At 44.7% G+C, this 27,542-nt stretch overlaps 1 protein-coding gene across 1 annotated transcript; it reads right to left on the reverse strand.

Annotated features, from left to right (window-relative positions):
• Positions 1–900: 900 nt before the first annotated feature.
• Positions 901–27,401, reverse strand: MRPL47 (mitochondrial ribosomal protein L47). Its single transcript, XM_033959123.1, has 7 exons — positions 27,234–27,401; positions 23,299–23,444; positions 22,431–22,491; positions 16,459–16,555; positions 15,132–15,262; positions 12,357–12,452; positions 901–1,805 (listed from the first exon to the last, which is right to left on the reverse strand). Exons 1-7 carry the CDS (start codon positions 27,338–27,340, stop codon positions 1,667–1,669), a joined length of 777 nt encoding a protein of 258 aa, XP_033815014.1. The 5' UTR covers positions 27,341–27,401; the 3' UTR covers positions 901–1,666.
• Between the last annotated feature and the right edge of the window lie 141 nt (positions 27,402–27,542).

Consider the following 27,542-nt stretch of genomic DNA (forward strand, 5'->3'; position numbering starts at 1 on the left):
TGATTTTCTTCCTTGTTCAGAAATTTGAAAACCTTTATTTTCTCTTGGTTTCTTGATAGACATAAAATTACTTGTGACAAGCATTTAAAAAAATTTATTTTGCAGAGGTTTCCAAGTCCATTTATATTCTCCTTCCCCCATATACTGTGCTTAATCTAGCCTAAAAGAAGGGTGGTTGAGAGCTGTCTGTTTTTAATCTATTGAGAAACATCCTGTGCTGTGGCTACATGTGATCTGCTGTATCTCGAAGGAAGAAAATAATAATGGTGTGTACAACACCCTGCTGCTAGTAGATGAAACTTAATTCTCCTATTACAGGGGGGAAAGGTGAGGGGTCTTTAGTAGGTTTTTATACTGCTTTTTCAACTTGGGCCAGATTAGGACATGCTTGACACCACCCAGTACTGTTTGTTTGCTGGGGTCATCTTTGACTCCTCTCTCTCCTTCACCACCCAGATGCAACATATTGCTAAAACCTGCCACTTCTTCCTCTATAATATTACCAAATTCCAACCCTTCCTTTTTGAGCACACTACCAAAACGCTTATCTACGCCCTCATCACCTCACACTTAGACTTCTGCAACTCGCTACTCTCAGGCCTTCTGCTTAGCTATCTCGCTTCCAATCTGTCCAGAATTCGGCTGCATGACTCATATTCCAGGAGAGCTGTTTTACTCATGTTACCCCTCTCCTAAAGTCACTTCATTGGCTTCCCATCTGTTTCCGAATGCAATTCAAACTCCTCTTACCTACTATCTCTCTTCACTTTTCTCCCCCTATGTTCCCCCCCCCCCCGTGTGAGCTCCACTCAGCTGGTAAGTCCCTCCTTTCTGTGCCCTTCTCTTTGGCTGCCAACTCCAGACTCCGTCCCTTCTACCTTGCTGCACCATATGCTTGGAACAAGCTGCCCACATCCCTACGGTGGGCTCTGTCTCTGGCAGTGTTCAAGGCCCAGTTAAAAACCCATCTCTTTGAGAGTGCTTTTAACTCCTAACTGCTCTCAACTTACCCATCCCCTACCCTATATATCATGTCTTGTCTGTCCAAGTTAGATTATAAGCTCTTCTGAGCAGGGACTGAGTATAAATGTCAAAATGTACAGCGCTGCGTACACCTTTCAGCGCTATATAAGTGATTAGTAGTAGTGGAAGGAATGTTTGACTTTCCTATTTTTAGACAGTCGTTCCTTTCACTTACATTTTAATCTGTATACTGTTAGAGCAGTATAGCAATCTTGAATAAATAAATTACACGGACAGGTTCCAGTAAAAGCCATTATTACTATATATGTAATATAAAAACCACAACAAACAAAGCTCTTCATTAAAACGGAAAGATGTAATGGCAATAGTAGTGTTTACTATTCATATTTTCCCCAGCCACTCCCATTTTAAAGCGAGAGGCATAAATTGTATAAATAAACTACTGAAACTGGAATACAAATGAGCTTATTTTAATAATTACATTTGACGTACAGAATTTAACTCTGTCACACACCAATATAGCCTGTTGCCTGCAGTACTGCTTAAGGCAAGTTCCCTTGTGCTGCTCTGTAACTCCATCAGCTTTCAGGCAAAAAGACAGCTGACTTTACCCACACTGCATTTTCTTTAATGGGAATCCAGTACTGTCCCCTGCAGGATTTTTTAAATCACAGCAGACCTCTCAGCTAGATCCAGGACTTAGACTTGCAGGCTGTGGCTTCTCAGCAAGATGAGGAAACTTCCGCTGTAAATCGCGCCATTTTTGTTTTTCTAATCTTTGCTGTCTTGCTCGTTTCCGTAAGTGGTTTTCAATTCTCAGCCTACAATTTATATTTGAATCATTTTTTATTAAACATTTCAACTTCCAACAATATGCAATAAAAACACAACAAAATGTAGAAAAACATCAACCAACCTATCCCCCCCCTCAACCTATTCCCCCACCTGCCCAACCCTTCCTTCTCAGCCTACAATTTTAAAAAAACAACCACCACCCAAAACAGAACAAAAAGGAGAAATTAGGTTCTTACCTGCTAATTTTATTTTTTAGTTCCTCCAGACCAGCACAGAATGGATGGGTTTACATTCCTCTGCCAGCAGGTGGAGACTGAGACATTGGCTACAGTACAAGTGGGCTGTGCAGTCCTATCTATAATCAGTCTGATGAATAACCAAGCAGAAACTAACTAGGCTGAATAATAACATACCAACTCCACACTCACATGGAGAAGACAAAGGAAAAATGTCCGAATCGGACTTGTACACACTGTTGGTTACTGATTAGAACAAGAACCTTCTAGCAATGCCCCACAGTTTGCAAGCTGAACCAACTGCTGCTGCTTTTAAGATACTCCCCAACAACAAAATCCCACAGAAAACGTAATCCGTGAAAAAACACCAAACAAAACGACAGTGTGGGGTCTGCCAATCTGGAGGGACTAAAAGAAAGAAAATGAGCAGGTAAGAGCCTAATTTCTCCTCCTTTAGTGTCCCTGCAGACTGGCACAGAACAGATGGGATGTACCAAAGCAGTACCCATCATGGGTGAGACCCCCCACAAGAACATGCTCTCTGAACACCGTGTCCCGATGCGCCTGAATGTCTACATGGTAGTGGTGAACAAAGGAATGGAGAGAAGACCAAACTGCAGCTTTACAGATATCCACCGGAGGCACAAGAGAAGACTAAGCCCAAGAAGCCTACCTACCCCTGAGTGGAATGAGCTTTGAGAAAAATCCAGAATAGGTTTCTTCTGAAGAAGGCATACTGAAGTGATAGCCTCCTTGATCCAACGCACAATGGTAGCCTTGAAAGCACCGTCCCCCTTACGAGGACCCGTGAGAAGAACAAAAAGACTCTAACTGATGGGAACTCCTGGGTCCACTGAAAATACGCACGAAGAACCCTACAGACATCCAAATAGCACAATTATCTCTGCTCCAAAAAGCCCTCCTGACTACCCAAGACTGGGAAGACCACTGACTGGTTGACATGAAAAGGCGAAACCACCTGCGGAAGAAAGGAGGGAACCAGCTGCAGCACGACCTGCTCCTTGGAAAACTCTAGGAATGGCCTACAAGAGAAGGCCTGCAGTTTGGAAACACATCTCGTGGAAGTAATGGCCACCAGGAACACTGCCATAAGGGTAAGGCCCTTCATCATGCAGGAACCGAGAGGCTCAAAAGGCGGACAAACAAGCACAGAAAGAATCAGATTGAGATCCCAAGCTGGTACCAATGGATGAACCGGAGAGCGGAGCAATTTTGACACTGCAAGAAACAAATCACATCCAGAAAAAAGGCCAAACGCTGACCATGCAATAGACCGTGAAAATAAGACAAAGCTGTAATCTGCAACCTGAAAGGACCAGGCAAGGCCGCACTGCAAGCCATCCTGCAGAAACTCAAGATGTGAGGCAAAGAAGCACGAAGAGAAAGTGCGTGGGGAATACCACTCCTCAAAAAGACGCCAAACATGCACATATGCCTGCGAGGTGTAAAGTCTCTGAGAACCCAAGAGATCACCTTATCCGAATAACCTTTCTTACTTAGGCATTCCCTTTCAAATACCAAGCCGTAAGAAAAAAGGATTGAACACTGAAATGGGACCCTGGGTCAGAAGATCAGGCGAGAGGATCTGCCACAAGCAGATGAGCCAGATTTGCATACCACGGACACCTAGGTTAGTATGGAGCCATGAGCATCATGTGGTCTGTATGCTAGGCAATCTGAAGAACTCTGCCCACCAGAGGCCAAGGCGGACATATGTACAGCAAGCTGTTCGTCGTCCAAGCCTGCACCAGAGCATCCAGCCCCTCGGCTTGGAAATCCCTGCGCAGACTGAAGAACCTCGGCGCTTTGGCATTGACACTTGTTGCCATGAGGTCCAAGATCAGCCAGCCCCATGACTGAGCAATCAACCTGAAAGCTTCCTGTCCAAGACACCACTCGCTGGGATTGAGTGCATGATGACTGAGGAAGTTCGTCTGGACACTGTCTACACCGGCTATGTGGGAAGCCAATATGTCCAGATGATGAGCCGCCACCCACTCATTGAGAAGAAAGGCCTTCTGCACCACCAAATGACTCTTGGTGCCCCCTGCGGCACTGTCTGAGAGAACATGAACTGACTTGCCCTCCAGCAAGGACTGGAATTCCACTAGTGCAAGCCAAATAGCTCTGGTCTCCAGAATACTTTTTTTTTTTTCCCAATTCTTTATTCTTTTTTAAAACTTACAATAAGTGTAACAATAAATTCATCAAATTTATACTCAAATATCATACCTAATATTCTATTAATGTCTATTAAGCACAGTTACTTACCGTAACAGGTGTTATCCAGGGACAGCAGGCAGATATTCTTGACTGATGGGTGACGGCACCGACAGAGCACCGGTACGGACAATTTTAGAGTGATTGCACTCTAAGAACTTGGAAAGTTCTAGTAGGCCGCACCGCGCACGCGCGAGTGCCTTCCCGCCCGACAGAGGCGCGCGGTCCCCAGTTAGGATAAGCCAGCTAAGAAGCCAACCCGGGGAGGTGGGTGGGACGCAAGAATATCTGCCTGCTGTCCCTGGATAACACCTGTTACGGTAAGTAACTGTGCTTTATCCCAGGACAAGCAGGCAGCATATTCTTGACTGATGGGTGACCTCCAAGCTAACAAAAAGAGGGATGGAGGGAAGGTTGGCCATTAGGAAAACAAATTTTGCAAAACAGATTGGCCGAAGTGTCCATCCCGTCTGGAGAATGCATCCAGACAATAATGAGATGTAAAAGTATGAACTGAGGACCAAGTAGCAGCCTTGCAGATTTCCTCAATAGGAGTGGAACGGAGGAAAGCTACAGATGCTGCCATCGCTCGGACTCTATGGGCCGTGACAGAACCTTCCAGTGTCAGTCCGGTCTGAGCATAACAGAATGAAATGCACGCTGCCAGCCAATTAGACAACATACGTTTAGAAACAGGACGTCCCAATTTATTCAGATCAAAGGACAGAAAGAGTTGGGGAACTGATCTGTGGGGTTTCGTACGCTCTAGACAGTAAGCTAGAGCCCTCTTACAATCCAAAGTATGCAGAGCCTGTTCCCCAGAATGAGAGTGAGGTTTCGGAAAGAAGACAGGCAGAACAATGGATTGGTTGAGATGGAATTCAGAGACAACCTTAGGGAGAAACTTTGGATGTGTACGCAGAATCACCTTGTCATGATGAAAGACCGCAAAAGGTGGATCTGCAACTAGTGCATGTAGCTCACTGTCCCTCCTGGCAGAGGTAAGAGCAATAAGGAAAAGTACTTTCCAAGTGAGAAACTTGAAAGGAGTGGTAGCCAAAGGTTCAAATGGAGGCTTCATTAAGGCGGAAAGAACCACATTGAGATCCCAGATAACAGGAGGGGCTTTAAGAGGTGGTTTCACATTGAAAAGACCCCGCATGAACCTGGACACCAGGGGATGAGCTGAGAGAAGTTTTCCATGAACCGGCTCATGAAAAGCAGCAATGGCACTGAGGTGGACTCTGATGGAAGTAGACTTAAGGCCAGAGTCAGACAAAGAAAGCAGATAATCCAACAATGTCTCCACTGCCAGGGAAGTGGGATCAAGATGATGAAGAAGACACCAGGAAGAAAATCGTGTCCACTTCTGATGGTAACATTGCAGAGTGGCTGGTTTCCTGGAGGCATCTAGAATGGAATGAAAGGGCTGAGACAAAAGAGTATCATGAGAAGTCAGCCCGAGAGATACCAAGCTGTCAGGTGCAGAGACTGGAGGTTGGGATGTAGAAGGGTCTCCTGATGCTGTGTAAGCAGAGAAGGAAACAGTGGAAGAAGAAAAGGTTCCCTGGAACTGAGTTGAAGGAGAAGGGAGAACCAATGTTGCCTGGGCCATCTCGGAGCAATCAGAATCATGGTGGCTTGTTCCCTCTTGAGCTTGAACAAGGTTCTCAACATGAGAGGCAGAGGAGGGAAAGCGTACAGGAACAGATTGGACCAGTCGAGGAGAAATGCATCCGCTGCCAGACGGTAAGGAGAGTAAAGTCTGGAGCAAAAAAGGGGCAGCTGGTGATTGTGAGGAGCTGCAAAAAGGTCTATCTGAGGAGTGCCCCATTGAGCGAAGATGGACTGTAGAGTGAAAGGATCGAGTGCCCACTCGTGAGGCTGGAGAATTCTGCTGAGCTTGTCCGCTAAGGAATTCTTTTCTCCCTGAATGTAGATAGCTTTCAGGAATAGATGGTGATTTATGGCCCAAGTCCAGATCTTCTGGGCTTCCTGGCACAAGAGGCGAGAGCCTGTCCCACCCTGTTTGTTGATGTAGTACATCGCAACTTGATTGTCTGTGCACAGCAGGAGGACTTGAGGAAAGAGAAGATGTTGGAAGGCCTTGAGGGCATAAAACATCGCTCTGAGAAATTGATGTGATGCCTCATTTCCTGAGCTGTCCAAAGTCCTTGAGTTTGGAACTCGTTCAAATGAGCTCCCCAGGCGTAAGGGGAGGCATCGATGGTGATGATAAGTTGATGAGGAGGTAGATGGAAGAGAAGACCTCTGGAGAGATTTGAGGATATCAACCACCATTGTAGAGACTGACGAAGAGATGATGTCACAGATATGTGACATGAGCAAGGATCCATCGCTTGGGACCACTGGGTAGCTAGGGTCCATTGAGGAGTGCGCAGGTGAAGACGTGCGAAGGGTGTGACATGAACTGTGGAGGCCATGTGACCCAAGAGTATCATCATTTGCTTGGCAGAGATGGAATGTTGTGGAAGCATCTGCTGACATAGAGATTGAAGCGTTTGAAGACGGTTGGATGGCAGGAACGCTCTCATGAGGACTGTGTCCAAGACAGCTCCGATGAATTGAAGTCTCTGAGTGGGGATGAGATGAGATTTGGGTAGATTGATCTCGAACCCCAGAAGTTGAAGAAACAGGATGGTTTGGTTGGTGGCCAGGAGAACAGTCTGAGATGAATTGGCCTTGATTAACCAGTCGTCCAGGTAAGGAAAGACCTGAAGGTGGTGAAAGCGTAGAAAGGCAGCCACCACAATCAGACATTTGGTGAACACTCTTGGAGAGGAGGCAAGACCGAAGGGCAGCACCTTGTATTGGTAATGACAACGATTGATCATGAAGCGTAGGTACTGTCTGGAGGCCAGATTGACCGGTATATGAGTGTATGCTTCTTTGAGATCGAGGGAACATAGCCAGTCGCCTTGATTGAAAAGAGGGTAAAGAGTGGCCAGAGAAAGCATTCTGAATTTCTCTTTGACCAAGCATTTGTTTAGATCGCGAAGATCTAGGATGGGTCTGAGATCTCCTGTCTTTTTGGGAACTAGAAAATAACGGGAGTAGAATCCTTGCCCCTTTTGATCTAGAGGAACTTCCTCTATGGCGTTCAGAAGGAGGAGGGATTGAACCTCTTGAAGGAGGGAAGACTGAGGAGTGTTCAAAGCAGACTCTTTTGGTAAACCTTGGGCAGGAAGAATCTGAAAGTTGAGAGAGTAGCCGAGGTGGATGATGTTGAGGACCCACTGGTCCGAGGTGATGGTTTCCCAACGGCTTATGAAATGAGTAAGGCGTCCTCCTATAGGCAGCGGAAGATGGGCAGATGGAGGGATACTGGCTATGTCCTGGAGAACCAAGTCAAAAGGGTTGTGAAGGTTTTTGTGGAGGAGGAAGCTTCACCTGTTGTTGCTGCTGTGCAGGTGAAGGTTTTTGTGGAGGAGGAAGCTTCACCTGTTGTTGCTGCTGTGCAGGTCTAGTGTTTTGCCTTTGTTGTTGCCTCTGACGCCTGGGTTATTGAGCTGCCGGTGGCAAAGGACGAGCCACAAATCGACGCTGGTAGGCCGATTGCTGACGAAAAGGCCTGGTAGGTGGGGTCTTCTCTTGTTTTAAGGAGAGTATCCCACCTAGTTTCATGAGCCGAAAGCTTTTGAGTAGTGGAGTCCATGGATTCTCCAAACAGCTCATCCCCCAGGCAAGGTGCATTAGCCAGTTGATCCTGATGATTGACATCAAGTTCTGACACTCTGAGCCATGCCAGTCGGCGCATGGCCACCGACATAGCTGTGGCCCGAGAGGTCAGCTCAAAGGTGTCATAGATCGACCTGACCATGAACTTTCGAAGTTGTAAGAGCGATGAAGAAGTTTGGCGAAAGGCAGATTTTTTACGGTCAGGGAGGTACTTCTCAAAAGCAGTCAGATTTTGTATGAGATGCTTGAGATAGAATGAGAAGTGGAAAGCGTAATTCCCTGACCTGTTGGCTAACATCGCATTCTGGTACAACCTCTTGCCAAATTTGTCCATGGCTTTACCTTCTCTGCCAGGAGGGACTGAGGCGTATACACTAGCTCCCTTGGATTTCTTCAGAGTGGATTCCACTAATAGAGACTCATGTGGGAGCTGTGGTTTGTCAAACCCAGGAATCGGGATGACTTTATATAAGGAGTCTAACTTGCGGGGGGCTCCAGGTATGGTCAAAGGTGTCTCTAAATTCTTGTAAAACGTCTCTCTCAAGATGTCATGGAGAGGTAATTTGAGATATTCCCTTGGAGGTTGGTCAAAATCCAGTGCATCAAGAAAAGCTTTGGATTTCTTTGACTCAGCCTCCAAGGGAATAGAGAGAGAGTCACACATCTCTTTTAAAAAAGATGAGAAAGAGGTTACATCTGGTCTAGAGGATGGGTCTAAAGCAGAAGGATCCTCATCACCAGATGAACATTCCCCTTCAGAGAGAAGAGGGTCCTCTGAGTCACCCCACAGATCAGGATCCCGAACCTGAAAACTGCGGTCTCGAGATTCTGGTGTGGAGGGTTCCAGGTGTCGGGATTTGCGTGCCGACTTACCTGACCTCATAGACACGGTACCGGGAGACATTAAGGGCTGCATCGGTGCCAAAGTCTGAACAGCCTGGTGTTGAGCTCCCGGTTCCGGTGCGAGGACTGGCATGGAGACCGAGGAAGCAGAATGTAGCGGTACCGACAAAGTGGATGCCGAAAGAAGGGGCTGCTCCACTGTCGGTACCGGTGGCTCAGACCGGACCGGGACCGGAAGGCTCGGTGCCAAAAGTGCAGGAAGGAGTTGTTGCAACTGTTCCTTAAGCTGCACCTGCAGGACAGCGGCGATCCGCTCGTCCAGCGAAGGCACCGGTACCGCCTTTTTCTTCTGCGGTACCTGCGGTGCCGCTTTACGCCCCAAGGATGAGGAAGCCGAGGTCGAGGGGCTCACCTCTATTGGGGCGGAGCGCTTCCGTGGACGCCTCGAGGTCGGCAGGACTGGGCTCGCTGCTACTGAGACCGGAGGACGCTCCAACGGGGAAGGCTTCTTAGCCGGCTTACCTGAGGGATGCGACGCCGACGCGGTATCAACAAGGTGGGTGCCGACTGAGACGGGGCCGATGTCCATGCCGGTGCCGCAGAGTCAGACATCTCGGCACCAAACAATAATTGCTGCTGGATCTGCCGATTTTTCAGAGTTCTCTTTTTTAAAGTCGCACAGCGGGTGCAGGTAGACGCTCGATGGTCAGGACCAAGACACTGTAGACACCAGTTGTGTGGGTCAGTGAGTGAAATTGGTCGTGCACACCGCTGGCACTTCTTAAACCCGGGTTGAGGGGGCATGAAGGTAAAAACGGCTTCTGCCAAATCGAAGGCCGAGGCCTCGATGGTGGCAACAGGCCCCGCCGGGGCGAAATTGAAAGAAGTGAAAAAAAAAAACCAAAGATTTTTTTTTTTTTTTTTAAAGAAAAGAAAAGGAAATGAAGGAAATAATATTTCCTTAAGGGTTTACGCGAGCGGGAAGGCGATATGAAAAAAGTCTTCAACAGCCGTTGAAGAAAACGCGTCTTCTTAGCTCCGCGGAAACTAAGAAACTGGGGACCGTGCGCCTCTGTCGGGCGGGAAGGCACTCGCGCGTGCGCGGTGCGGCCTACTAGAACTTTCCAAGTTCTTAGAGTGCAATCACTCTAAAATTGTCCGTACCGGGGCTCCGTCGGTGCCGTCACCCATCAGTCAAGAATATGCTGCCTGCTTGTCCTGGGATAACAGAATTAATCCCCCTCCCCCCTAATCGCTCACAACTTCCAACATGTAAAACATCAATCCCGAACTCCACATCTATATACTAAAATTCAATATCATATCAGACCTCCCCCCTCCCGGATGTGCATTTTTTAAGCGGGGATGGGGGGGGGGTAACAACCAATATTTAAACATTACAATACTGATCAACGAGGATGCCTCCACCGGCGACCAGCTGCCTTGAGCCGAGTGACAGAGACATTGAGCTCTCCAACCGAGACTGGTGTCTGAGATGCACTGTCCACTGAGGCTGATCAAGACTCACTCCCTGAACCAGCCTGCAAGACAATAGCCACCAATGTAGGCTGCGACAAACTAACCCCTGAAGAGGTATGGGAGAGCCAAGATCGTGAAACGGGTAACCATCTCCAAAGAAGCGCATACTGAAGGATGCGTGCGAACCTAAGCCCACCTGACCACTTCCAGGGAGGTCGCCATTGACCCCCAAGACTTGCAGAAAATCATGGACCCGCGGGCATCAACAATCTATCAGCGAGCAAATCTTCGCCTGCAACTTGCACACTCAGGCCTCTGGAAGGAATACTCTCCCCAAGCTGTGTCTGGACAGCAAAAGGGACAATAAAGATTCACTAATCAGATCCAACAGGCCCTTCCAAACCTCAGTACAGACTGCATAGCCCACTCGTACTGTATCCAAAAGTCAATGTCTCAGTCTCCACCTGCTGGTAGAAGAACGTAAACCCATCCGTTCTGTGCTGGCCTGGAGGGATGCTAAAGAAACAGATTTTACATTTAACAAGATTCGGCTAGAAAGAGACAGCTTTCTAAATCCAGAATTTCAGGGAGTTAACAAAATGTAATATCTTCTAAACAATGCCTGGCTGTCTTGTTTTAATAGGATTCCAACTTTTTCTAGTAATTTTAAAGCTTACAACTCTTGAAAATGATTTTAGCATGAACTACAATTAGCAGTCCTAGCTTCAAGAAAGATTTTTTTTAATTGCATCCCACTCATGACAATGTTTCCTTCCAAATAAACAGCAGGCAACTATAGGACCCACATGCATACCTCGGAGTCCTTTAGGACGGAGACAAGGGCGTGCAATCTTTATAATGTCAAAATCCAGCCTGGATTTCCACACTGAATTTGCATGAAAGATCTACATGTACCGCCTCTATTGCAGTGTCCTGCAAACTTTTTAAAGCTGTGGCACACAATTAAGGGCTAGTGGATATCTATGTGATGTCATCACATCTGCGCATGCACGGAGGCTCAGAGCCTGCAATTACTACACTGATGGGGGGGGGGGGGTGCTGGAGGAGGAGCAATGAGAGGCATGTCCTTTAAGCTGTCAGCCAGCGCCTCTCCGCCTTGCCGGCATCATGCTGCAGCACAGTTTGCAAGATACTGCTCTATTGTTTACAATCTATTTAAATCCTATTTGTTGTGGGTATGATGAAAACCGTGACTGGCTGGGTATGTTTCAAGGTCTAGGCTGAGAACCACAGGCCTAAGGAAAAGGGATAGGATGTGATATACTGTGATTGTAACCACAGAAAATAATTTACAAATTATATACAGGCACTTATACCTGGAGCAATGGAGGTGCTGTGGGACTTGAACCTAGTTTCTCTAGTTTCTCAAGCTACTGCACGAACCATTAGGCTACTTCTACCTATTTTCAAGACTTGAGGTCTTAGTCCTCAACAAGCCCTGAAAGTACTTCATTTGCATTGTATTCAGCCTCGGACCACACCAAAAATATAATCCCTGCTGTTGCTGAGTCAGAAAAGGTATACCCCACATCCCTAGGAAATGTTTGATTAATGTTCATATCCCCTACAAAAGTAATATCACAACCCCCTTCTATTGCTGCTCAAGGCACACTGGCAGCTGGCTGAGTAATGACTTGTCCTAAGGGACACAAGCTGTCGCATCCCCTGAAATTCCATTCCAGGCTGGGAACCATTCCAGGCTGAGAACTAGGGAAAACCAGGGTTCAAATCCCATTTCCCCTCTTGATGTTCCTTGTAATGAAAGGCAAGTTATGTTGCCCTCCATCGAACTTAAGATGCACCTGAGGAAAAGTCCACTTGGACAAGAAAATAACTTGTGGATCTGTTTGTAACACACCTTGCTTTCAACTTTAGAAAAGGCTAGTAAATAAATCTAGAAGCTAAGCTGTACAAGGTACGTCAGATGGAGTTTTGTTAAGTGACCCTAAAACAGAACAGGAACACTCACCTCATCTACCTGTTCTTGATGCTAATACACAAACATGGACACAATCAAAAAGTAATCTGGTTACTCCATATAAAAGTTAATTTGTTTACCTTATATAACGGTTGACATATGGTAATGCAAAGAATTTCTTCGAAGTGTATTTTCTATTTAGGTGCCAAGGAATAGGCCATTCTTTAAATGTGTACCTGGAATGATTAGAAAATTCAAACATCCAAGTAGGCAGTAAAACAACTGGACCATTGCCAAAAGTCAAACAAATACAATAACGGTCATCAAACTCCGCTTGTGGTATAACCAAGAGTTTGTAATAATTACAATCAAAATCTATACATAAGGAAGTGGAAGGAAAAGAGAGCTATGACAGATATGTTTAATTAACTTAAGTGGGAGCACATTTTCAATTGGACAATCGGATGTATAGCATTACAACAGGTATCCAAAAATACATGTATTGAGCTTATAAACCTTATAAGTAAATCTTGTATCTGAGTTAAGGCTCCAAGTTAAGCTATTACATTTTTCCAGCTATAGTAATTAAAGGGTGGAGATGGGCAATCTATTAAATAAACTGATCTATTGAGAATTAAAATCCTGAATGTCTTGAAAGCTTTCCTCAGGAAAGCCCCCCCCCCCCCACCTTATAGACCTGTAGCATCTATTCCATTTATGGTAAAAATCATGGAAGGACTGGTACACACCCAACTTATGGAATACCGTGACCAATTCTCCCTCCTGCATGAAACTCAATCTGGTTTTAGGCCTCTATTTAGCACTGAAACAGTAATTGCGGCCATTCTGGACAATTTGCGCTACTTGTTCAGTAAGGGCCTCAACGCCCTAATCATGCAATTTGACATGAGTTCCGCCTTTGATTTGGTAGACCATGGAAAACTATTACAATGCCTAGACGCAATCGGAATCAGAGGAGAAGTACTGAACTGGTTTCGAGGTTTCCTTATATCACGCACATACCAAGTCCATTTTAATCACGATCTTTCAGATACATGGAGCAATCCATCTGGCGTGCCACAAGGATCACCGCTATCCCCTTTGCTCTTCAATGTTTACATGTCCTCGCTGGGTGCACAACTATCCCAGCTGGGGATAAAACTATTTAGCTACGCTGACAACTTCACGATAATCATCCCATTCACCAACTCTGTCTCGGAAGTCACCCCCAAAGCAACAGAAGTATTAAATCGGATGGAGCAATGGATGATCGAATTCAGACTAAAACTAAACTCAGAGAAAACAAAATTTTTCATAGCAGCGCCATACCCACTCGACACTAAAGCACCAATGTGCATCAACAACCTCAGCTATCCAATTCAACCCACTATGAAGATATTGGGTGTAACATTGGACCAAAACCTGACCATGAAAGACCAGGTGGACTCCTTGATCAGAAAAATCTTTTATACCCTCTGGAAACTTCAGTCCATCAGAGCTTACTTCGATGCCTCATCAATTCAATCCCTTATTCTGAGTCAACTCGATTATTGTAACATCGCCTACTTGGCACTCCCCCAGAAATACATGCGGCGATTGCAACTGGTTCAAAATACAGCGGTTAGACTACTTTGTGGATTGAAGAAGTTTGATCATGTGACACCTTCTTATCGACTTTTACACTGGCTACCAATGGAGGCACGTGTGAAATTCAAGTTTGGTTGTTTTTGCTTCAAGGTACTTTATGGCTTAGCCCCTAAATACATAACAGACCTTTTCTCTTTCTCAACCAACAGACACAAGCGAAGCTCACACCTGAACTTCGTTTCTCCACCGGTTAGAGGTTGTAAATTTAAAAGTCATCATCAACATCTCGCACATCAAGCAGCATTATGGGGTAAAGACCTTGAACAATTGCTTGTGCCTACTACCTATGGAGAATTCAGGAAACGCCTGAAAACACATCTATTCCTGAAATACTTAGGTGACCAATCCATTCAATCTTAATCCTTAACAACCGAGCGCAAGAATCACCTGTCGCTAAATCTGTACTTTGTTTGTTCATTCAATCTGTAACTCTGTTTATTCACTCAATCTGTAACATTTCTAAGCATTGTAAACCGCATAGAACTTCACGGTCCTGCGGTATATAAACTGTTATTATTATTATTATTATTATATAATAATGTTTGAATAATTCTATGAATGTGTAAGAATAAAGCTAGTTCCTGGTCTAAGTTTATACCTAAACAAGTAATCTCCAGCTTAACTACCAACTGCACAAGGCTGTAAACTGAAACACAGAACTTCAAAAAGCTCCTGAAACTATCTAAATCTCTGGCTTTAAAGCTAAAACAGATACCTTAAACTTGAGCTTTATAAACAGGCAACCAATATTAAGAATCTTAGGCCACTGCAGTTTCTTTAGAAAGATCTGGGGGCCATTAACATCTTATTGCAATGATTAGACGCCATTTTCCATTGAAAGTATATTTATAATATGGGGGAGGGGGGTGGTATAAAGTTCTATTTAAGGTTTAATCATTAGATAAGTATGCAATATTTATACGAAATGTATGATTAAAATATTTGTGGGTTGGGTGGGTGGGGAGGGAAAAAGTTTATGTATTTAAGATAATAATAGAAAGAAATTCAAGTGATGTGTTTAAATTTAAATGATGTAATATTGTACACTTGTAAGATGAAAAATGAATAAAGACTTTGAAAAAAAAAAAAAAAAGAAAGGCAGGAAAATCAGCTTGAGTGATTGCTTCAAGGACTACTTGCCAAAAAAATAACTATGGTAAACTCAGACTAATAATGATGCACAGTACAAATAAAAAGCCGGTGAAATCAAAACAACTAATGTCTGGGATAAAGTATAGTAACTTTAAATACTTGTGATGCTCTCGTACCAATAAGTTTGTCCAAAGCAGTTCCTTCTCCAGTCGCCTGGTCGCTCCTTTTCTTGCCCAGTCTGTAAAAGCCGTAAAGCATCTTCTCTCTCCTTAATGACAGTATCTAATCTACTCATAGAGTCATCCACCTGTAAAAAAACAAAACAAAAAACCCACATTAAAGTTTTATTTCAACATAATGAGCACTTTTAAGCTGAAAAAGTGATCATTGTGTTGCAGGTGCGCGGTCGAAGCGGCTGGCATGTGCACGAAGTGCACCAGCCACCGTGAAGGGCTCATTGGCTTTGGGTGCCAGCGATCAGGGTTCCCCTTTGCCCGGGCTTCCCCTACTTCCCACACAAGGATTTCCCCACCCGTTTTGATGGGGGTTTCCCTTACCATCAATACAGCTGGATCTGTTCAGGCCTCTTTACTGCTGCAGGCCTTGGGGAGGTTTTTTTCGGCAGGTTTTACGCCTGATTTGGCAGGAAGCGCCGCCATCTTGTCTGCAGTCTCAGGTGACCTTCCCCCTGTCTTAGGAATAGGTTTTTGCTGAGTCTTCTGCTTTTGCACTATGGGGTTTGTCACAGATTTTGTTTTGATCATGTACAGGGCATACTTGCAGGCAGACAGAGGTCCTGTTTCTTCTCCAGGGGTCTCTGTTTTTGTTTTTTTTTTGGGGGGGGTCTTTTACCCTCCGGGTCTACCCTCAGCTGCGTGATCCTGGTGGCTCTGGACTGGGCCAGGTGCCCATGGTACGCAGATCTGGTTCGTCTTCTCATGGCAGATTCTCTTCCGGAAGGTCTTGTCAATCCAATCTGATAAGCTTCTTTGACTGGGTAACAAAAAAACTGGATGGGGGTGAGTCCCTGGACATAGTGTATTTATACTTCAGTAAGGCCTTTGATAGTGTCCCACACCGTAGGTTATTGAACAAAATGAACTCTTTAGGACTAGGAGAAACATTGACAGCATGGGTAAAAGACTGGCTTAGCGGCAGACTTCAAAGGGTAATGATAAATGGTACTCCCTCAAAAACGTCGAAAGTGACCAGTGGAGTGCCTCAGGGCTCGGTCTTGGGCCCGATGCTATTTAATATCTTTGTGGGGGATCTGACTCAGGGACTTCGAGGCAAAATTACATTATTTGCCGATGACGCTAAACTATGCTCTCATATTCTATGTTTCTTATGTACTCGTATTTGTTTCTGGTTCATTGGCCTTTCCCTATAGTTTTAACACTAAGCAAAACCATTTATGGTCTTCCCTCTTCCAGTTTTTATTTATCCTGTGAGGAAATATTTAATTTAAAAAAAGGGACATTTTTGTCCAAAGGCATACATTACCTTTTCCATTCGTTCTGGGCTTGGCATTGCCACTCTCTGCCTCTTGGATTCCTGCTCTAAAGTCAGAAGCATGTTTTTCTCTTTAAGAAGGACATACCTAAACCAGAGGACAATAATTACAATGATCAAATAAACAACAATTAACAATACTAATGAAAGGGTTTGGCAGTAAAGAAGAATAATTGTACATATATATAACAAGAAGTTTTTGAAACCTGATTTTAACTGTTCATTTCCCCTCAGCCACCACACTTACTCTGCTAATGTCATCCTAATGATATTAAACTCATAAAATAAGCCAAGCTAAGTGAAACCCAGATGGACTGACCCCAATATTCTGTTTCTTTGGAAGGAGGGACTCGGCCGAAGGAAGGCCCTGGAGAAGGCCTACAAAGTTCTTTCTTTGGTCACTGAAGTTCCAGTCTTAAGGTACTGATAGTGCGGGGCAGGAGAGGAGGGAGGCATAAAGGAGTCGCAGGTGGGATCAGAGTTTGCAAAACACGTGGGGATAAGGTGGACACGGGGACAGAGCTTGTGGTGAATTTATCTCTGTGTTGCTCTCTAGATTATGATGAAAACAAAAAGCTGTGGATACTGATGTTCTGAAAATGATTTATTAAACACATAAAAACATGAAAATGCAATTGTAATAATCCAGCCGGACTAGGTTATGAAGCAGTTGGGTCAGCTGGAAAAGGGATGTTAAGTAAAACATTGCGGAGATCTAGAGAGACTCAAGAAATTGAATACTGAGGAGTGAGTTGGAGGAGTTACAATGGACTCCTGGACAATATCTGGGAAAGCTATTCCAATACTGTCAGTAAAGTGGATCATCTTAATCTTTGGAGACCTTCAAACAAGATTACTCTTTTAGATATTGATTAGACAAAAAAGGATATTAAAGAACTTAAAAGGAAATGTGGCACTATTAAAGACATTTAGTTTTACATTAAAAAAAAAAGAGCAAATTGACAACTTAAAAGCACAGTTACTTACTGTAACAGGTGTTATCCAGGGACAGCAGGCAGATATTCTCACATGTGGGTGACGTCATCCACGGAGCCCCGATGCGGACAGTTTTTCAAGCAAACTTGATTGAAGATTTCAAGTTTGCTAGTGCTGCACCACGCATGTGTGTGCCTTCCTGATCCACTAGAGGGCGCATCCCCTCCTCATGGTCTTCAGTTTAAATAGCTAGCAAAGAAGCCAACCTTGGGGAGGCGGGCGGGTTGTGAGAATATCTGCCTGCTGTCCCTGGATAACACCTGTTACGGTAAGTAACTGTGCTTTATCCCAGGACAAGCAGGCAGCATATTCTCACATGTGGGTGACCTCCAAGCTAACCAAAAAGGGACGGAGGGAAGTTGGCAATTCAAGAAAACAGATTACGCAAAACCGACTGGCCAAACCGGCCGTCGCTCCTGGACAGAGTATCCAGACAGAAGTGGGAGGTGAAAGAATGAACCGAAGACCAAGTGGCAGCCTTGCAAATCTCCTCGATAGGCGTTGACCTGAGGAAAGCTACAGAAGCCGCCATCGCTCGGACTCTATGTCCCGGGACTCGACCATGCAGCGCGAGACCAGCCTGAGCGTAGCAAACCAGCAGCCAACCAGTTGGACGAGGTGCGCTGGGAAACAGGGCGTCCCACCCGAGTAGGGTCGAAGGACAAAAACAATTGAGGAACCGTCCGATGAGACAGTGCGGTGAAGATAAAAAGCCAATGCCCTCTTACAGTCAATCGTATGAAGCGCCACCACGCCAGGATGAGAGTGGGGCTTCGGAAAAAAGACCGGAAGAACAATAGAACGATTGAGATGAAAGTCCGAAACCTTCTTGGGCAAGAACTTGTAATGAGTACGCAGGACCACTGCGTCCTGATAAAATACAGCAGAAGACGGTTCCGCAACCAGAGGTTGCAGCTCACGGACTCTATGAACAGACGTGAGACCAACCAGGAATACCACCCGCCAGGTGAAACAGATCAAAAGAGCGTTATCAATGGGTTCAAACGGAGGTTTCACCAATTGAGCCAGGACCACCCTAAGATCCCAAACCACCGGAGGGGGCTTGAGCGGAGGATGAACATTGAAGAGACCCTTCAGAAAGCGGGAAACCGTCAGATGGACGGAGAGCAGCTTCCCATCCAGCGGCCAAGGAAAGGCAGCAATCGCACAGAGGTGGACTTGGATAGATGTCGATTTGAGACCAGACTGAGACAAGTGGAACAGAAAATCCAGCACTGAAGGGAAGGAGGCAGAGAGTGGATCCATGCAGTGCTCAGCACACCACGCAGCAAATCAGGAGCATTTCTGGGAAAAGCATTGCCGAGTGGAGCCCATACGAGAAGCCTCGAGAATATCCCCACCGACTGAGAGAAACAGAAGGAGGGAGGCACGTTGCGAGGAACCAAGCTGATAAGTGTAGAGACTGCAGATTGGGAGGCAACAGAAACCTCAACACTGAGACAGCAGAGAAGGGAACATAGGTAGAAGCAGAGGCTCCCTGACACGCTGAAGGAGCAGGGAGAACCACAGCTGTCAGGGCCACAGAGAAGCCAGCAAGATCATGGTGGCGCAGCCCGACAGGAGGTGCATCAAAGATCTGAGAATCAGAGTAAAGGGAGGGAACGCATAGAGGAACCTGCCCATCCAATCGAGAAGGAAAGCATCCACCTCGATGCGAACCCGGGAGAGCAATATCGAGGCAACCAGTGAGTGAGGGGCGAAGCGAACAGAACTACCTGTGGGGTTCCCCACCGAACAACCACATGCCGCAGAGTCTGAGAATGGAGCGACCATTCATGCGACCGAGAAGGGCGACTCAACGTGTCCACCAGACAATGCTGCTCGCCCCGGAAATACACCGCCCAAAGAAATAAGTAGTGGTGTAACGCCCCCTGCCAATGACGAAGGGCTCCCCTGCAAAGTAACAGGGAACCTGTACACCCTGGCTTGGTCACAGAATACATCGCCACCGGGATGTCGGGACTCACCAGGACCCCGCAATCTTGCAACCAATAATGAAAATCCACCCCGGCATTATAAATGGCCCGGAGCTCCAGCAGATTGATGCGGCTGCAACGGCCCGCACCCGACCAAAGACCCTGAGTCCGAAGGCCGTCGAGGTGCACCCCTAAGCCTATGCCGAGGAGTCCATCGGCAGAACCTTCTGATGAGGGGATACGAAGAGGTGGCACACCAACGAAACAAGCGTGTCAAGGAGGGAGGCACCACAATGTGCTTGGAAGCGGGATCCCGATCCTGCCACCACTGAGATGCTTGGGTCCAGCGGGGAACATGAAGATGAAACCAGGCGAACATCGGGACATGAACCGTGGAGACCCATGATCCCAAAAGGATCAACATCAGCTCGGCCGAGGCCGAAGACTGCGGAGACACCAGCTGACTCAAGCGCAGACAGGCGGCCTGCCGAGGCAGAAAAGACCGGAGGCGGACCGAGGACAGAGGGGCCACCTTCCGGCATAAACAAACAAGGGCCACCCCCTGAGACCGAGACAAGAAGGAGCGCAGACAAACTGGGTCCAGGTCCGCCCCGACGGACTCCCGAGACTGGGGCGGGCAGAGTCTGAACCACTCCTGGACTAGAACTAGTGCAGGTCACGAAGGGCCTGGACCAGACGCAGATGGGAGGATGGGAATGCCCAATCGACAGAAGTGAGGCTATACTCCCGGTGCGTAGACACGGAGACACCCCTCCCGAAGGGAGGGGAGGAATCCCAGAAGGAGAGCAGCCCGGAGGCTATGCGAGAATAGTCAAAAAGACGGCCAGGAGTAACCCGGCGCTGCTGCAGCTATTGCGGCTGCTGCGAAGGAGGCCGAGAACACAAGAAAGGTATTGGGAGGGCCCCTCCGGAGAAGGAGTCCAAACCACCAAGGCAGACGGGATTCAGCTGAAGGCGTCCCGATAGGCGAAGGACCGGTCGCGTTCTGAGAGGCGGTTAGTGGCCACCGCAAGAGAGGCCTCAAGAAGCGCAGAACTCACGCAAGTAAAAGTGGCGAGACGATCCTGGAGGCTCGGATCCTCAGCCACACTCTGCGCCAAGCGAGATAACGCATGGCAGGAGCAATAGAGCCGGAGCAGGGAGAGAGTCTCCTCCAGGCAACCAAACTCCATACTACAAGATTCCGTCACGGCTGCCCGGAATGAACCGAAGAGAAAGTGGGGAACCCTTTCGAACAGGAGCCGGAGACGCCGAGGCACAGAGCCCCAGACGACGTCGAGACACTAAGCCCCCATCGATAACGGGGCGCAAACCCGCAGTCGACGCCGAGGCCCAAAGCCTCAGCCGCTGCCGAGATATAAAGCCCCCAGCGACGTTGCGGCACCAAGCCACAGTCGACATCGAGACACAAGGCCACCGCCAACCAAAGGGCAAAGCCCCAAGCGACGTCAAGTCACAAAGTTCCAGTCGACGGCGAGGCACGAAGCCCCAGTCGACGGCGAGGCACGAAGCCTCAGTCGACGGCGAGGCACGAAGCCTCAGTCGACGGCGAGGCACATCGAGGTTCAGAAGTCGGCACCGTACCAATGAAACTGGTAATAAAGGTGCAGCAGTGCGCTCCATAAAGGGCAACCTCGAGATGAGTATTCCCATGAAAGGAGGCACGCTTCGAAGGTCTCATAGAGGCGGGCACGACTGCACTCGATGCCTGGAATGCCTGGGACTCAGCCGGTGGCATTACCGAGGTAACGCAGCTAGAAGAACAGAAAGAAAGAAAGAAGACTTACCGGGGATCGAAGCTACTCAGTCCGATTCCAACGAAGGAAAAAGGGTCCTGGCCATCCTGCTCACACGAGGTGAGCCCAGAGAGAGGCCAGGGAAGAAGAAAATACAGCTGCAGCCAAATGAGGCCTAGCCGCATGGCTGAGGCCCAAGAAGGGCCTGCCGGTGGATCCAGCAGAAACACAATAAAAAGTCCTTTTTTTTTTTTTTTTTGAAACAAAGAAATACACGATCAATCAACAAATGCACAGCGACTCCCTAACAAAATAAAGAAGCCGCGGTACTAGAAAGGCACTTGAACGCAGAGAAGAGAGACAGGGCTTTCTGGCTCCGCGGAAAACTAAGAACTGAAGACCATGAGGAGGGGATGCGCCCTCTAGTGGATCAGGAAGGCACACACAAGCGTGGTGCAGCACTAGCAAACTTGAAATCTTCAATCAAGTTTGCTTGAAAAGCTGTCCGCATCGGGGCTCCGTGGATGACGTCAACCACATGTAAGAATATGCTGCCTGCTTGTCCTGGGATAATATTAGATTCAATAAGGATGATATAAATGTTAGATTTCTTTCATAATATTTAAAATATTATAGAATTTTAAGTTGTATTGAAATGTTAAATTTGATGCTTATATGAGAGTTAATCAAGTGTGTATCTTTAAGTTTTAAATGAGTTTATTTGCTACACTTTTGTAACATACGAAAATGAATAAAGAATTTAAAATAAAAAAAAAAAACCATTTTGTACCGCTAATGATCTTTCCATTTTATACAGGTGACATAATAAGCTCCACCAAAAATTAAAACTAAGTCTGCTATGGTCTTTCCAATTATTAGTAATATGTTGAATGGCAACTCCCATCATGATCAATAAAAGTTTGTTATACGACGATATCTGACTCTTTTTTCTCATAGACATGCCAAATATCACAGTATCATAAGATAATGCTACATGATTTTCCATTAAACAATTTATTTGATCCCAATTTATTTGATCTTATGTTCTTGCTTTTGATCTCCTTGATGGTTTCTGTCTACTTCCCCCCTTTCTTTTGGTGGTCTGTGGAAAAGTATATATTTTTTTCCTTTTGAAAATATTTTGTTTCTTGTTCATAATGTTCTCTGTTTCTCCTGAACAAGTAAGGTACTTGTATTATGTTTCAAAATAATAAAGAACTAAATATATATATATATATATATATATACATACACACACACACAGAATACCTACCAAAGTTTGTGCAAATCTTCACTGCTCTTGGCTCTTAACTGTTCTATTGTCCAAGAAGCACCTTTTAAAAATAAAGAACAATTAAGCCACATAGAAAAAAACTACGGTAACCCTCTGTTTTACTAAGGTGCGCTAACCGATTAGCGCATGCTAAATGCTAACGCGTCCATAGACTAACATGTACATGTCAGCAATTAGCGCATGCTAATCAGTTAGCACACCTTAGTAAAACAGGGCCTAACTTTTGCAGCTGTTTTCAAAAAACAAGGCAATAATTGAAGCCTAATTTCTGAAACTTTTAAAAAATTTAGCAAGAGGTCTTTATCCAAAATAAAGATTACAAACCTTAACAAGGCCATCACATTAGAGCAATACAATAAGACTCAGTTTGTCACATAAGCCTCCTCCCAATCTGAAACCTCTATTGGTTTGGAGCAGCGGGAAATACGAGGGTTCTTCAAAAGATTTCCACAGGAAATGGTTGGGGCAGGAGAAGTGTTAAGAAGGTGGATCATAGCATGTCATGGGAAAAATGTATCAGAAAATAGGGTGATGATGTGTAAAAGTGATGTAATTTGCTTGTGAGATATTTAATAAATAGTGCTTAAAAAAATAAGTGTGGAAACTTTTTGAAGATCCCTCCTATTTTTGCTAAATTTCTTATATAAACATAATGTGAATTTACCCCACCCCTCTTTTAAAAAATTGTGGCGCGTTTTTAAGCGCCGGTCGCAGGAGTAACAGCTCCAACATTCATATGAATTCTATGAGCATCAGAGCTGTTACTGCCATGGCCAGTGCAAAAAAACGCACTATGGTTTTGTAAAAGGGGGGTGGGGGGTTAATAAGGAAAGTAAAAGTTATTTACCAGACTTAACTGTAGATTCTCCCCAGTTATTTGGATCATCAAAAAACTCCTCTAGACCTTTTAGTGGGCCTGAAGTGTGAAGTAATCTACAGTGCTGAAGAGAGTTTACTTTTTCTGCAGTCTTGTGAAAATTGCACTGATTTAATCTACAATAAAACAAGAAATTATAGCCAACCGATTAAAAAAGATAAAGTACTAGGTCAAAAAAGTTTACAACATTGAAATGATTGATCTTTGTGTTTTTTTAAAGTTCTCTTTTGTTTACAGCACTGCGTATTCCTTTCGGCGCTATAGAAATGATAAATAGTAGTACAGTATTTCTGTATTAAACTATGCCAAAATATAACACTTAGGGCTCGTTTTATCAAGCCGCGCTAGCGGGGTTAACGCGCGCGACTTTTCATCACGAGTTAACTCCCGCGCTGGCCTAAAAACTACCGCCTGCTTAAGAGGAGGCGGTAACGGCTAGCGGTTTAGCGCATGGTATTATGCACATTAAAACACTACTGCGCCTTTAAAAAAAATTTTTTTTTTTTTAAATTGTATTTATTTATTTATAGATTTTCAAATTACATACCAAGTAATCACTTGTACAGAAAGTAAGTTAGTAGGATATGACCTATATCCAATATAAATCATAATCCGATCTATTTAAACAAAATGCATAAAGAAAATTTTTTCAACTAACCCAACTCAAGTCCTCAAAATATAGATCCAAGATTACATTTAAGCGAGCAAAAGAAAAATAATATAAGAAGATAAATTACAAACAGAACTGAGGTATGGGCAGTTTATATGAATTATAGAGCTGTTGGTTTCTCTTTATCCAGTCGAGACATAGCCAGAAAAGCAGTTAACTGTTGAGATTTGAAAAAGACATATTTAGCTGAACGGTAGCAGATAATACACTTGCAAGGATGTCTCAAGTAAAACGTCGCTCCCAGTAAAGTGACTCCAGGTTTCAATAATAGAAATTTTCTACGTTGCTTTTGAGTTTCTCTAGAAAGGTCAGGAAACATTTATATTTTACAACCCAGAAACTCTGTCTGATTTTAAAGAAAAGTCTCAATAACCTTATTTTATCTATTGTGAAAACTACAGTCAGAATCATTGTAGAAGGTACAACTGTCTATCTGATGTTTCTAAAATTTCAGAAACATTCAACGGTGCCAGGTTCGGTATTTTAGACTGCAATTGAGCCCCATCTTTATTTGGCAAGTAATACACTTGAACAAATGGTGGTAAGGTTTCTTCTGAAACTTGCAAAATTTCTATCAGGTATCTCCTGGGAGTAACCGTAGTTAATCTGGGGAAGTTGATAAATCTCAAATTATTATTCTGAGAGTTATTTTCAATGTTTCTAGTTTCTAAGATTAATATTATCTTTAGGGACTCTTGTTACCGCGCCTTTGTAAAAGGAACCCTTAATGGGAAATATAATTAAATTCTGTACTCATATCCAACCACTACTTATAATGCAGAGTGTTTATTAATCAACTTAAATATAATAAAAATAACTTATACTAAATAAGTAAGGTGTGCTCAGTGCTCCTGCAACCATGTCATGTATCCAACCAACTGTGGGCTCCTTTAACTAAGGTGCGCTAGCGTTTTTAGCGCATGCAGATTAGTTAGCGTCTAGTGCGTGGGGCTTTGTAGCGTGCGCTATTCCACGTGTTAATGCCCTAACGCAGCTTAGTAAAAGGAGCCCTGTGAGAGGAACTATCATGGTGCCACCTAGTTCCTGAGCATCAAATATTATATTTTTAATTGTGAACTCAATATTATGAGTGATTAAAGATAGTAAAACTCACTTATCTTACTGTGTACTGTAGGTCACTTTGGGGGCAAGGAACCTCAAATTCATAGCGTCAAATCCTGAAATCAGGCTATAGTCTGTGGAAAGATATGATTGCAGCTTGCGTCGTCGCCCCCGGTGAGCCAGTGATATTCATTATACATTAAACAAAACCCCAAAACGATCCCAAAAAAATCCAAAATTCCAAAAGATCTAAGATACAAAAAATCCAAAGTAAGTCATATTTAAACAAGTATCCACATTCACTGACGCCTATAGCTAGAGGCTGCATTAAGTTTCATAGGTTTCAGTTCTTAAAAAACTTTATTACGCAAGCTGTTTGTTATTGCTTGTATATAGGTTGCAGAAAATCATGTATGGTGTATGTTGATAAGATGGTTGAAAGTTATTTAATTTTATGTTTATGTTTACTGCTTGGAAACCGCTTAGAAATTAGGCGGCATACAAATTTTTTAAATGAATAAAATAAATTCTTATCTACCCAACTCCGGCCGAGTTTCTCATTCACTTCTTCAAGAGTATAATTCTAAATAAAGGGCAATGTGAATGCTGTACCAAACACAATCAATAAAAAAAAAATGAAACATGACAAAAAAAAAACCCCCATGAAATTTTAATAATTTGAAAATATAATATGTGATACTGAAGAACTAGGTGGCACCATGATGGTTTGTCTCGCAGCTAGTCAGTTGTATACATGACATGGTTGCAGAAGCACTGAGCACACCTTACTTAGGGGTCCTTTTACTAAGGCGCTTTATCCTATGGATGTGTTCATTGGTGCTAAATTGGATACTGCACCTTAGTAAAAGGACTACTTATTTAATATAAGCTATTTTTATTATATTTAAGTTGATTAATAAACTCTCTGCATTATAAGTAGTGTTAAACTATGCCTACCCATAAAATACTGACAGATCTATTTTTCTAAGGTATAAATTAGCATAAAAAATTTCTACCAAGGGCAGAAGTCCAACTTTGTACAGCACTGCTATTGACAATTATGGGATCTATGAGTTGCCTTTTTTAAAGGCTATTTTGACAATTGAACAGCAAGTTCTCCAAGAAACTGAATGACTAAAGCACAGGGAGTATAAGCACCAATCCCTTAAAAATGCTATTTCCCTTACTGAACTGCTCACGTATCAGAACTTCTTATTAAATACAAAGCAACATATTTTACACTGTAGAATATACAATTTCTAACATATAATGAATCCCTCTGAAGATACCATTTACCAGCAACTCATCCTATAAACAGCATGCTTATTTTTTCTCAGTGACACTACACAACCACAGAAGTTCGATAGACATCATAAGAGCCAACTTTTCAGAATATTTGGAGGAGCCTCCTTGGACCCATCAACATTCAGGTGCTCAAGCATCCCCCCAGAGTTGGCATCTATGATTCCATCAGTTCGTCTGAAGGAATATATTTGGAGGGGCTAAGCCCCCCCCCTTCTCCATATTCCATCTCTGTGTTTATTTATTTATTTCTAAAATTTATAGACCGCCTATAACTAAGCAGTTAACAATTAAAACGGATCTTTTCCAGATAAGCCCCGCCACTAATGGAAAAAGTTCCAAAGTGCAATCACATAATTTAGTCCAAAAGCTGGAAAGAAATTCTATGGGCTCCTTTTACAAAGGCACGCTAGCGGTTTAACGTGCGTAATAGCGCGCGCTAAACCTCAGGATGCGCTAGCCGCTACCGCCTCCTCTTGAGCAGGTGGTAGTTTTTGGCCAGCGCGGGGGTTAGCGCGTGATGAAAAGCAATAATGTGGACTAGGATATGATTGATTAGTTTCCTTAAATATTTTGTTGTTCCTTGTAGGGAATTTACATTTGCATTTTTTGTGTTCATTCATTAATGTTTGTTACTAAGGTATTGTAATGAATAATCCAATAAATAAAGATTAAAAAAAAAAAGTCATGCGCGTTAACCCCGCTAGCGCACCTTAGTAAAAGGAGCCCATAGTGCAATAATCACAAAAAGGCAGTTACTAAATGCCTAAATCCACTGAACAATCCTTAAGGTAGTTCAGGGAACAACACGCCGCGCTCTTGCTCAGGTCAGCCCTCGGGGGTAGGGGCGCGAAAGCCGCACGCTTCTCACCCCGAGCAGCCGGCCGTCCCACCGCTGCGGGACACAATCAGAGGCCGCAAAGCGGCGGAGACCCGCCCGCAGAAAAGCCGCAACCCGGCAGCCCAGCTTCCAGCCATGCCAACCACCACTATCGCAGGCGTCACTTCCGCCGGAGACAGCAAATGATAGGCTAAAGAGCGCTCGTGACGACTCTCAGCCTTGGCGTATGATCACGATGCGCATGCGTAAGAGGGAGCAAACGTTTATGTCCCGCCCCTTTCTGCCCACACTAAAGATGGCTGACTCGGCCTTTTCGCCTGCTACCCAGAAGCCCCTACG

Source organism: Geotrypetes seraphini, chromosome 9, assembly GCF_902459505.1.
Source record: "Geotrypetes seraphini chromosome 9, aGeoSer1.1, whole genome shotgun sequence".
Taxonomy (NCBI): Eukaryota; Metazoa; Chordata; class Amphibia; order Gymnophiona; family Dermophiidae; genus Geotrypetes; species Geotrypetes seraphini.